The 13,187-nt window shown below is 38.8% G+C and overlaps 2 protein-coding genes across 2 annotated transcripts in view; both read left to right on the forward strand.

The window, feature by feature from the left end:
• Window positions 1-1,152: 1,152 nt before the first annotated feature.
• Window positions 1,153-2,850, forward strand: LOC132561278 (uncharacterized). The gene is made up of 3 exons (XM_060226003.1): window positions 1,153-1,553; window positions 1,741-1,914; window positions 2,088-2,850. Exons 1-3 carry the CDS (start codon window positions 1,299-1,301, stop codon window positions 2,220-2,222), a joined length of 564 nt encoding a protein of 187 aa, XP_060081986.1. The 5' UTR covers window positions 1,153-1,298; the 3' UTR covers window positions 2,223-2,850.
• A 10,126-nt stretch (window positions 2,851-12,976) lies between these two features.
• Window positions 12,977-13,187, forward strand: part of LOC132561275 (uncharacterized) — a 32,360-nt gene continuing 32,149 nt past the window's right edge. The window contains exon 1 of the mRNA XM_060226001.1: window positions 12,977-13,001. Within this exon, the coding sequence (XP_060081984.1) occupies window positions 12,977-13,001 (25 nt within the window). The remainder of the gene's footprint in view (window positions 13,002-13,187) is intronic.

The raw sequence follows: 13,187 nt of genomic DNA on the forward strand, positions 1-13,187 counted from the left end.
ATGGCAAATTAATTGTTTGTATAGGTCACCTCGAGCAACATTAATATTTTTGCTCTTTTTCAGTCTTTAAATCTTTGTGTACATTCTGTACAACAATCGCTTACAAAACCCAGAATGGAGTTTCTCTATATCTGGTGATTTGTGAAAGCTCCTCATCTCGTTTCCATGTTCTAGTATGTTGTTGACATATGCATCAAACACGAAACATTTTATTGAAACATCAGAAGTATTTTTATTCAATTTACTATTTATTACAAACAAAGCCTTTCTTTCTTTGCTAGCAAAGTGTCGCTGATCGAGCTGTTGAATTTCATCAGCATACTACATACACTCAAACTGTAATTGAATTCATTAACTATATCGATTTCTTGCTGTTGTATGTCCATTTTTCTAACTTTCTTATGTTCCCTCCATTTCGAAAAATAATGATTTTAGTTTTGGAGACATTAAATTTTAACTTCCATCACGGCTAAGTTATAAACATACAGTATATCTAAAAGTTTCTCCACTGTCAATACAGTGTCACCCACATACATAAGTAAATTCCAGGATGACAAAAGATGATTCAAACTCACTGTCAAAACAACTATCGAATGACTGGAGATATAGAGCGAATAGTTGAAATAATTTAAAATAAGTTAAGCGGATGCTCGAATTTTAATTTCTCAAAATAATGTTTCATTAGGACTATTTTTATGTCCAAAACTTTTAAACGCTCAAAATTATCGCGAATTATATCGTTTTCTTACAAATATCACTATTGCAATTGATGGTTCGACCCATGGTGATTTTCGTTCTCATTTCAGTTAAGTTTGTCTCGTTTTTTCTCGTCGGAAAACATAAATAAAAATACGCCTTGTGATTTGTAATGATAAGTATCCAGGACTAATCAGCTGATCATTATAACAAATGGATATAAAATATGTATTAGAAAAGGTTTTGGATGTCAGGTCATTATACTGCTATACACACAGACAACTTCAACGTCTGTAGATTTTTTTCCTACATATATACTTATAGATATAGTTTACTCGTTGCAGAGACGTATATAACACGTGTTATATACTTCTCTGCTCGTTGTGAGAGTTGAATCTGTACGGGCTGTGCCGAGGCTATTAATAGAAATAATGGCGTGAGGGGGAATCCCCATAACTACGTCGTTAATGCTGTTTACATCAGAACGTTCCAGAGTGTACGCGAAATGTATCGCTGCACTTGCATCAGAATGATCTAGACTGGTCTAGACATGACAAACCGCTTTTAAATGTAGATTGTGCTGTTATATCTTCAGTTACAAAATGTATCGAGCACGAAGCGTTGTACCACGGCTCTGTCGCCAACTTCAGGCGGTAACTCGCCAGCCATTACGATGTCGGTCTGACTACACCATACCTTCTTTTTTCAGGATGAAGATGAACCAAAGTCCGTTTGAAAAACATTTCCGTTCGATTTTGGATGAAATGGGTCAGATGACCCGGCTCGCTTTTGATGAGATTTCTGATGATATTCCGCGACGGGGGAGACACGTTTTATCGAGATCTGAGGCAGTCGAGGTATGCCAAGTGTTTACACTTAACATTATTTTAATCTGTTAACACTTTAAAGGTCTAGCAACGAGAAACTTTAAGATAAGTATGAATAATATGTATAATATGGTTGCCTTTTGAGAATGTCACTTTCTCGATCTGAAAGACTTTTGAGAAATGACCCACTACAATTATGAAACTTATTATTTTTCAGTTGAAGATTGACAATAAAGCCTTTTCTTTGAAAATGAATATGCGAGACTTTAAACAAGACCAGATGAGGGTAAAAATCAACAACAACCGACTCGTGATTTCGGCAAAACAAGATAATCCAGACAGCAACGGGTGCGTCTCAAGGGAGATAACTCGAGAATTCCTTATCCCAGAGGTACAAGTTTTCTTTCAATTTTTCCTTGAATGCTTTTAAAACCAATTGGCCGAAAATTGTTTTCATAAAGTCTTCAGTGAACTGGGGTGAAATACGACCTTTCTTTCCGAAAGAACGTTTGTTATTAAACAGTTGAAATTATTCTTTATATATTGCTTATACTTTCTCTGCAGAACATCGACACAGAAAGTATGAATGCAGTTGTCACGGACGAGGGCTTATTGGAGATCAAAGGTCGGGTCAAAGGTGTTACCGAACAAATGGAGAAAGTCATTGAAATTGAGCGGGAACCAAATTCAAAAGAGTAGAAGTAGTCTATATGACGTTTTAGTAAATTGAGATCGAATTCAAACGAGTATAGACCGTAAACAAATCTGTATTTCGCCACTGTTATCTCTAAACCCTCATTCAATTCGATTACACCGTCGTGAACCTTCTATTGCTTTTCGTCCGCATGTAAAAAGTGTGGAATACTGTGTGGATAGTATTCGTCATGATATCGGCCGTCAGCGTCGACAATAGATATACTGATAGTGATAAAAAGGTTTTTTTAGACCAGTAAAACGTAACCAATAATGGTAATTCTAATTAGCAATACCAATTATCAATAATGTAAACAAAGTGATTGAAAACAGTGTAATGTGTGAAGTAACCCACCTGATTATCACAGAATTCTCGAGCATACGGGTCACTTGGTGGTATTTACGATGTTTGTCGCATCATGTACTAAAAAACGTAATAGAAGGGAAGTAACTCGTATAAAATAGTCAACCTCGCTGTTTACGACAGCGTGGCAGGAGAAGATTATTTAGTCCATATCAATGTGTTGTGCTATTTGTATATTTTACAATCATCTGGACGACTTAGAAAATATTGTTAGTCATTCCACTGTCTTCATGTTGTCAAAACACCGAAAAATAAAGGAAGGGAATTTCACCTGGACATTTTGTTATAGTATTCATATTTAAATCATTATATTTTATAAACCTGATAAAGAAATGTCAGGTTCCTGTATGTGACCTGCACCATTGGTTATAAACCTGATGAAGAAATGTCAGGTTCCTGTATGTGACCTGCACCATTGGTTATAAACTTGATGAAGAAATGTCAGGTGCCTGTATGTGGCCTGCACCATTGGTTATAAACCTGATGAAGAAATGTCAGGTTCCTGTATGTGACCTGCACCATTGGTTATAAACCTGATGAAGAAATGTCAGGTGCCTGTATGTGGCCTGCACCATTGGTTATAAACCTGATGAAGAAATGTCAGGTGCCTGTATGTGGCCTGCACCATTGGTTATAAACCTGATGAAGACTGATAGAGGATCTGTATTATCCTATCAATAGGAGAAGGTTTTAATTAAACACTATGTTAACATGGTACATCTGTCGCTTTTTTTTCTTTTCATTCTTGTTTCTTCTTTTAAATGTCTCTTTATAGTTTGAATAACACCCACATGGCTTACAGAAGTACATGTACAGTTGTTTACTCCCTACAGAAGTACATGTACAGTTGTTTACTTCAAACAGAAGTACATGTACCGTTGTTTACTTCACACAGAAGTACATGTACAGTTGTTTACTTCCTACAGAAGTACATGTACCGTTGTTTACTTGTTACAAAATACATGTACCGTTGTGAACTTCCTACAGAAGTACATATACCGTTGTTTACTTCACACAGAAGTACATGTACCGTTGTTTACTTGTTACAGAAGTACACGTACCGTTGTTTACTTCGCACAGAAGTACATGTACCGTTGTTTACTTCACACAGAAGTACATGTACCGTTGTCTACTTCACACAGAAGTACATGTACCGTTGTTTACTTCGCACAGAAGTACACGTACCGTTGTTTACTTCGCAATGAAGTACACGTACCGTTGTTTACTTCACACAGAAGTACATGTACCGTTGTTTACTTGTTACAGAAGTACATGTACCGTTGTTTACTTCGCACAGAAGTACATGTACCGTTGTTTACTTCACACAGGAGTACATGTACCGTTGTTTACTTCACACAGAAGTACATGTACAGTTGTTTACTTCACACAGAAGTATATGTACCGTTGTTTACTTCGCACAGAAGTACACGTACCGTTGTTTACTTCGCAATGAAGTACACGTACCGTTGTTTACTTCACACAGAAGTACATGTACCGTTGTTTACTTGTTACAGAAGTACACGTACCGTTGTTTACTTCGCACAGAAGTACATGTACCGTTGTTTACTTCACACAGAAGTACATGTACCGTTGTCTACTTCACACAGAAGTACATGTACCGTTGTTTACTTCGCACAGAAGTACACGTACCGTTGTTTACTTCGCAATGAAGTACACGTACCGTTGTTTACTTCACACAGAAGTACATGTACCGTTGTTTACTTGTTACAGAAGTACATGTACCGTTGTTTACTTCGCACAGGAGTACATGTACCGTTGTTTACTTCACACAGAAGTACATGTACAGTTGTTTACTTCACACAGAAGTATATGTACCGTTGTTTACTTCGCACAGAAGTACACGTACCGTTGTTTACTTCGCAATGAAGTACACGTACCGTTGTTTACTTCACACAGAAGTACATGTACCGTTGTTTACTTCGCACAGAAGTACATGTACCGTTGTTTACTTCACACAGGAGTACATGTACCGTTGTTTACTTCACACAGAAGTACATGTACCGTTGTCTACTTCACACAGAAGTACATGTACCGTTGTTTACTTCGCACAGAAGTACACGTACCGTTGTTTACTTCGCACAGAAGTACACGTACCGTTGTTTACTTCGAAATGAAGTACACGTGCCGTTGTTTACTTCACACAGAAGTACATGTACCGTTGTTTACTTGTTACAGAAGTACATGTACCGTTGTTTAATTCGCACAGAAGTACATGTACCGTTGTTTACTTCACACAGGAGTACATGTACCGTTGTTTACTTCACACAGAAGTACATGTACAGTTGTTAACTTCACACAGAAGTATATGTACCGTTGTTTACTTCGCACAGAAGTACATGTACCGTTGTTTACTTCGCAATGAAGTACACGTACCGTTGTTTACTTCACACAGAAGTACATGTACCGTTGTTTACTTCGCACAGGAGTACATGTACCGTTGTTTACTTCACACAGGAGTACATGTACCGTTGTTTACTTCACACAGAAGTACATGTACCGGCGTTTACTTGTTACAGAAGTACATGTACTGTTGTGAACTTCCTACAGAAGTACATGTACCGTTGTGAACTTCCTACAGAAGTACATGTACCGTTGTTTACTTGTTACAGAAGTACATGTACCGTTGTTTACTTCGCACAGAAGTACATGTACCGTTGTTTACTTCACACAGGAGTACATGTACCGTTGTTTACTTCACACAGAAGTACATGTACAGTTGTTTACTTCACACAGAAGTATATGTACCGTTGTTTACTTCGCACAGAAGTACACGTACCGTTGTTTACTTCGCAATGAAGTACACGTACCGTTGTTTACTTCACACAGAAGTACATGTACCGTTGTTTACTTCGCACAGAAGTACATGTACCGTTGTTTACTTCACACAGAAGTACATGTACCGTTGTTTACTTCGCACAGAAGTACATGTACCGTTGTTTACTTCACACAGGAGTACATGTACCGTTGTTTACTTCACACAGAAGTACATGTACCGTTGTCTACTTCACACAGAAGTACATGTACCGTTGTTTACTTCACACAGAAGTACACGTACCGTTGTTTACTTCGCAATGAAGTACACGTACCGTTGTTTACTTCACACAGAAGTACATGTACCGTTGTTTACTTGTTACAGAAGTACATGTACCGTTGTTTACTTCGCACAGAAGTACATGTACCGTTGTTTACTTCACACAGGAGTACATGTACCGTTGTTTACTTCACACAGAAGTACATGTACAGTTGTTTACTTCACACAGAAGTATATGTACCGTTGTTTACTTCGCACAGAAGTACACGTACCGTTGTTTACTTCGCAATGAAGTACACGTACCGTTGTTTACTTCACACAGAAGTACATGTACCGTTGTTTACTTCGCACAGAAGTACATGTACCGTTGTTTACTTCACACAGGAGTACATGTACCGTTGTTTACTTCACACAGAAGTACATGTACCGTTGTTTACTTGTTACAGAAGTACATGTACTGTTGTGAACTTCCTACAGAAGTACATGTACCGTTGTGAACTTCCTACAGAAGTACACGTACCGTTGTTTACTTGTTACAGAAGTTCATGTACCGTTGTTTACTTCTTACTTTGGAAAAGCAAGCTTTACATTTTTGCTTTATGTTTTGATGTCGATATAAACGATAAAGCAAAAAAAACCCACCAAGATGAATAGTTTTGAAACAAGATTTTGTCATCAGCACCGGCCACCTCTACCCTATCACATTAATCGTGCTATATATGTATACTATGACGTATATAATAGTGACCACTAGACCTGAAGACCACACACAGTGTTTACGGACATATGTAGCCAGTCTATAGGGTCAGCAACACAACTTTTTTTCTCCCCTGGTAAAACACCAGTAATTAGGGGCAGATTTCTGTAATATAACAGGTCACATCAGCATATTTCAACAATATCTAGTTTCTGTTTCAACACTAATATAATCGTTTATAGTTGAGTCAATACGACGTCACAAATGATATGGCTCGTGAAAATCTAACATACCTAAATTTAAATGATGATAAAATAACTTTGACTCTCTGACATTGAACGTTATTGAATGCAAGCTCTCACAAATATGTGGGCGTATTTTCTGATGTAATGACCATCAGTTCTTGGCCCGAGTGTATCGTTCAAACTTTTACAATCGTCCCATCAATTTTGAGTTAAAATTCGTTCAGTTAAGTTAATTTTTTTAAGTCTGTTTGTAATTTTGCTGAGTTCATCGCCTCGTAAACACCCGGAGTCTGTTATATGATATCAACGCCAGGTAAGACACCATAAGACACCATCTAAACGGGTCAATACGTTCTAATGTAGGTCTAGACACCTGGAGATTCCATCTAACCGTGTTAATAAGTTCTAATGTAGGTTTAGACACCTGGAGACTCCATCTAAACGTGTTAATACGTTCTAATGTAGGTCAAGACACCTGGAGACTCCATCTAACCGTTCCAATACGTTCTAATGTAGGTCTAGACACCTGGAGATTCCATCTAACCGTGCTTATAAGTTCTAATGTAGGTCTAGACACCTGGAGACTCCATCTAACCGTGTCAATACGTTCTAATGTAGGTCTCGACACCTGGAGACTCCATCTAACCGTGTCAATACGTTCTAATGTAGGTCTCGACACCTGGGGATTCCATTTAACCGTCCCAATACGTTCTAATGTAGGTCTAGACACCTGAAGATTCCATCTAACCGTGTTAAGACGTTCTAATGTAGGTTTAGACACCTGGAGACTCCATCTAAACGTGTTAATACGTTCTAATGTAGGTCAAGACACCTGGAGACTCCATCTAAACGTGTCAATAAGTTCTAATCTAGAACTAGACACCTGGAGATTCCATCTTACCGTGTCAATACGTTCTAATGTAGGTCTAGACACCTGGAGATTCCATCTAACAATTCCAATACGTTCTAATGTAGGTCTAGATACCTAGAGATTCTATCTAACCGTGTGTCAATTTTTAGTCACTTTATCTATTTTCCTGTCCGACGTCAATTTCCATCACATATTTTCCATGTAACGTTAAATATCGATGTTCCCTTAGTTTGCAGTTTCGTAAGTTATTCTTATAAGAAAACAACATACAGTGGTAGAATAACACGTCAAAGCGGATCACAATGGCGTCGTCTTATCGTAAAGCGAAACGTGAACGTGTCAATCGTCAGAGAACTAGCTGGCATTTCCTTAACCATACTGAACACTCGTTAATTTCACGTCGATTTTCTATATTTGTATTTCCTTTTAAGAGGAATATTAAATGGTTTCCTGTTTAATATCATACATATTTTACTCGTAAAACAGAATCTATCGATAATATTCACCTGTGCTTCACACCCTTTAAGATAGAGATATTCTGTGATATATGTTATTCAAGGGACTTAACGGTTAGATTTCGTTATTTTTTCCTTTATGTTTGATTTCGGGCAAGCATGGTAATACTTAGAATAAGACTGTTCACAAAATTATAACACTGTATGAGCAATTGATAAAGATTATCAGCTTCAAGTTAACACTAGTCGACACTCGCTGTTGTGTCTATCACACATCGCTTTTTTTTATCAGAGATGGTCGAGTTCATCACGTGACCTTACGGAGCCTCGTTTTAACCCGCCGTTCGATATGATATCTTAACATGTATAATTATGTAATTAGCAAAAAACTTAGTTTGCCATGTTTCAATTCTTTCTTTATAAAATGACATCATGTTTCACGTTATACGCGTGACAGAGCGAAATAAATGAATTTGAATTAATCTGAATCTAAAATTGCATGCACAAAGACATTGTTTACACTCTCTAAACGATAATGATATCAATGAGTGTTGCGTCACTTCTATTTGATTTAATTTTTTTGACGCTGTTAATAAAACGGTTATGCAAACTTTAAAATATTACAATTAGCAGAAAACACACAATTTCAAAGAGATATTTAAACGCTATGATGCTTTTTATCAGTTATGAAATGAAAGTCTAACCATTAAGTCCCTTTAAATGGAAAACATGAAATGTCGTCTGTGTATCATATAATCTGCATGTTATCGGGTGAATGTTTACACTGTGTTTTTCTGGCTGCGCAAGTTAGAATCAAGTTTGATCCCATAAAAAACAAAAACGAAAAACATGGCGCTGCAGAATGGCTGCCTACTTTTGAGGTTCTTTTTAAAGCCTGACACTTTGTCACCTTCCTAAGTTATGTGATAAAAAGACAAAATAGCGGTAAATATCTGGTCGCCGGTACCCTGATTAGGACGCTGTTTGTATGGATGGAGTTGAGAGAGGTATAATTATATATCTATAATGTAGATCTATGGTCAATGGTGCTCCGACCTTCACGGAAAACATTTTGTTTACCACCGATTACTGTGTTAGCGTTTTCTTATTGAATAAAACGCTGACTTGGAAAATAATCCAATGCTATCTGGGATGTAGACAGCTGAGGTAGTGCTAGTAAGAAGTTTCCGACTGGATCTTGCGGGTCGCTGTTGTGTAAGAGGCTTTACTTCTACCTATCAGGACTCAGTATTGGATTTAGTCTCATACAGGTTCAATATGTTGATAGAAAAACGCAGAGGCCGGTCAGATTCCACGAAAACTCCCTAAACATCAGCTCACTACCGAAAACTTCCTAGACATCAACTCACTACAGAAAACCCCCTAAACATCAACTCACTACAGAAAACTCCCTCAACATCAACTCACTACAGAAAACTCCCTCAACATCAACTCACTACAGAAAACTCCCTCAACATCAACTCACTACAGAAAACTCCCTAAACATCAACTCACTACAGAAAACTCCCTCAACATCAACTCACTACCGAAAACTCCCTAAACATCAACTCACTACCGAAAACTCCCTAAACATCAACTCACTACAGAAAACTCCCTCAACATCAACTCACTACAGAAAACTCCTTCAACATCAACTCACTACAGAAAACTCCCTCAACATCAACTCACTACAGAAAACTCCCTAGACATCAACTCACTACAGAAAACTCCCTAGACATCAACTCACTACAGAAAACTCCCTAAACATCAACTCACTACAGAAAACTCCCTCAGCATCAACTCACTACAGAAAACTCCCTAGACATCAACTCACTACAGAAAACTCCCTAAACATCAACTCACTACCGAAAACTCCCTCAACATCAACTCACTACCGAAAAATCGGTACATTCCCTGAAAACTCCCTAAACATCGGTACATTCCCTGAAATCTCCCTTAACATCGGTACATTCCCTGAGAACTCCCTAAACATCGGTACACTCGCTGAAAACTCCCTTAACATCGGTACACTCGCTGAAAACTCCCTAAACATCGGTTCATTCCCTGAAAACTCTCTAAACATCGGTACATTCCCTGAAAACTCCCTTAACATCGGTACATTTCCTGAAAACTCCCTTAACATCGGTACATTCCCTGAAATCTCCCTAAACATCGGTACATTCCCTGAAAACTCCCTAAACATCGGTACATTTCCTGAAAACTCCCTAAACATCGGTACATTCCCTGAAAACTCCCTTAACACCGGTACATTCCCTGAAAACTGCCTAAACATCGGTACATTCCCTGAAAACTCCCTACATTCCCTGAAAACTCCCTAAACATCGGTACATTTCCTGAAAACTCCCTAAACATCGGTACATTCCCTGAAAACTCCCTAAACATCGGTACATTCCCTGAAAACTCCCTAAACATCGGTACATTCCCTGAAAACTCCCTAAACATCGGTACATTCCCTGAAAACTCCCTAAACATCGGTACATTCCCTGAAAACTCCCTTAACATCGGTACATTCCCTGAAAACTCCCTAAACATCGGTACATTCCCTGAAAACTCCCTTAACATCGGTACATTCCCTGAAAACTCCCTAAACATCGGTACATTCCCTGAAAACTCCCTAAACATCGGTACATTCCCTGAAAACTCCTTTAACATCGGTACATTCCCTGAAAACTGCCTTAACATCGGTACATTCCCTGAAAACTCTCTAATTATCGGTACATTCCCTGAAAACTCCCTTAACATCGGTACATTTCCTGAAAACTCCCTAAACATCGGTACATTCCCTGAAAACTGCCTAAACATCGGTACATTCCCTGAAAACTCCCTAAACTGAAAACTCCCTAAACTGGGATCGGTACATTCCCTGAAAACTCCCTAAACATCGGTACATTCCCTGAAAAAACATCGGTACATTCCCTGAAAACTCCCTAAACATCGGTACATTCCCTGAAAACTCCCTTAACATCGGTACATTCCCTGAAAACTCCCTAAACATCGGTACATTCCCTGAAAACTCCCTAAACATCGGTACATTCCCTGAAAACTCCCTTAACATCGGTACATTGGTCCCTCATTCCCTGAAAACTACCTTAACATCGGTACATTCCCTGAAAACTCCCTAAACATCGGTACATTCCCTGAAAACTGCCTAAACATCGGTACATTCCCTGAAAACTCCCTAAACATCGGTACATTCCCTGAAAACTCCCTAAACATCGGTACATTCCCTGAAAACTCCCTAAACATCGGTACATTCCCTGAAAACTCCCTTTACATCGGTTCATTCCCTGAAAACTGCCTTAACATCGGTACATTCCCTGAAAACTGCCTTAACATCGGTACATTCCCTGAAAACTCTCTAATTATCGGTACATTCCCTGAAAACTCCCTTAACATCGGTACATTCCCTGAAAACTCCCTTAACATCGGTACATTCCCTGAAAACTCCCTAAACATCGGTACATTCCCTGAAAACTGCCTAAACATCGGTACATTCCCTGAAAACTCCCTACCTGAAAACTCCCTTAACATCGGTACATTCCCTGAAATCTCCCTTAACATCGGTACATTCCCTGAAAACTCCCTAAACACCGGTACATTCCCTGAAAACTGCCTAAACATCGGTACATTCCCTGAAAACTCCCTAAACATCGGTACATTCCCTGAAAACTCCCTTAACATCGGTACATTCCCTGAAAACTCCCTAAACATCGGTACATTCCCTGAAAACTCCTTTAACATCGGTACATTTCCTGAAAACTCCCTTAACATCGGTACATTCCCTGAAACTCCCTTAACATCGGTACATTCCCTGAAAACTCCCTTAACATCGGTACATTCCCTGAAACTCCCTTAACATCGGTACATTCCCTGAAAACTCCCTTAACATCGGTACATTCCCTGAAACTCCCTTAACATCGGTACACTCCTTGAAAACTCCCTTAACATCGGTACATTCCCTGAAAACTCCCTAAACATCGGTACATTCCCTGAAAACTCCCTTAACATCGGTACATTCCCTGAAAACTCCCTAAACATCGGTACATTCCCTGAAAACTCCCTAAACATCGGTACATTCCCTGAAAACTCCCTAAACATCGGTACATTCCCTGAAAACTCCCTAAACATCGGTACATTCCCTGAAAACTGCCTAAACATCGGTACATTCCCTGAAAACTCCCTAAACATCGGTACATTTCCTGAAAACTCCCTAAACATCGGTACATTCCCTGAAAACTCCCTAAACATTACATTCCCTGAAACTCCCTTAACATCGGTACATTCCCTGAAAACTCCCTAAACATCGGTACATTCCCTGAAAACTCCCTAAACATCGGTACATTCCCTGAAAATTCCCTTAACATCGGTACATTCCCTGAAAACTCCCTAAACATCGGTACATTCCCTGAAAACTCCCTAAACATCGGTACATTCCCTGAAAACTCCCTAAACATCGGTACATTCCCTGAAAACTCAATAATCAACCATTCTTAGAGGACGTATTTTACAACACAGTAACAAAATATAAAGTAGTTCACAATGACTTTGCCTTGTATAACCATTGTACGTAACACAAATTATTTACTGAAGAAATCTGCCATTTGGTGTGATTACGGAGAGGAAGGTTTTCGACAGCTTGGCAACACGGTATCATTTAATGGGTAATCACGCCATGTTTATTCCTTCACGTGGTCAACTTACATGTAGCCGACTAGAATGGTCTCCGGTCGTAAACGTCGGTCATTTGACAGGTAAACCCTGACGAACAGGAACTACGGTGGGCACTACTGTTTAATGGTCAACGATGCACACGAGACAAGCAAGACGCAGTATATTCTGACAAACGAGATCGATCAAAACTCGGTGAACGCTGAATGTGCTTTGTCCCGCTGTCGTCTGTATTACGATACTAGAAGGTGTTGTTATCGAACGCGCCGTGTACTGGAAGACTGGCCAGGACGTAACAGTGTGATGTCTACGAGATGACAAGGTGTGACTCCACTGTTTGTTGTGTTAGAGGAGTTTAATTTTTCCGAAATTATCCTAATTTATATCATGGAACTGAAATCCGTTTTAACAGGTAAGTTTTGATCAATGGCTATAGACTTATTTTTAACGATTAACCGCATTAAAACTTTCTAAGGAAAATCTGATGCCAATTTTTGATCGTACAACCGAGTCCATGTAATTAAAGTTGTATAACTTATATCATGTCACGAGGACCGACGGGCAGACATAACCAATCATCTGTTTATATAGTTCATTA

This window comes from Ylistrum balloti, unplaced genomic scaffold (genome assembly GCF_031769215.1).
Source record: "Ylistrum balloti isolate Yb309-2 unplaced genomic scaffold, AGI_CSIRO_Ybal_v1 Utg371186, whole genome shotgun sequence".
Lineage (NCBI taxonomy): Eukaryota > Metazoa > Mollusca > Bivalvia > Pectinida > Pectinidae > Ylistrum > Ylistrum balloti.

Excerpts from the sequence above, each read along its gene's own strand:
- LOC132561278 (XM_060226003.1), top strand. The coding sequence starts at position 1,299 with ATGTATCGAGCACGAAGCGTTGTACCACGGCTCTGTCGCCAACTTCAG. Across the intron at positions 1,554-1,740 it reads CGAGATCTGAGGCAGTCGAG|TTGAAGATTGACAATAAAGC; the intron begins GTATGCCAAGTG and ends ATTATTTTTCAG. Across the intron at positions 1,915-2,087 it reads GAGAATTCCTTATCCCAGAG|AACATCGACACAGAAAGTAT; the intron begins GTACAAGTTTTC and ends CTTTCTCTGCAG.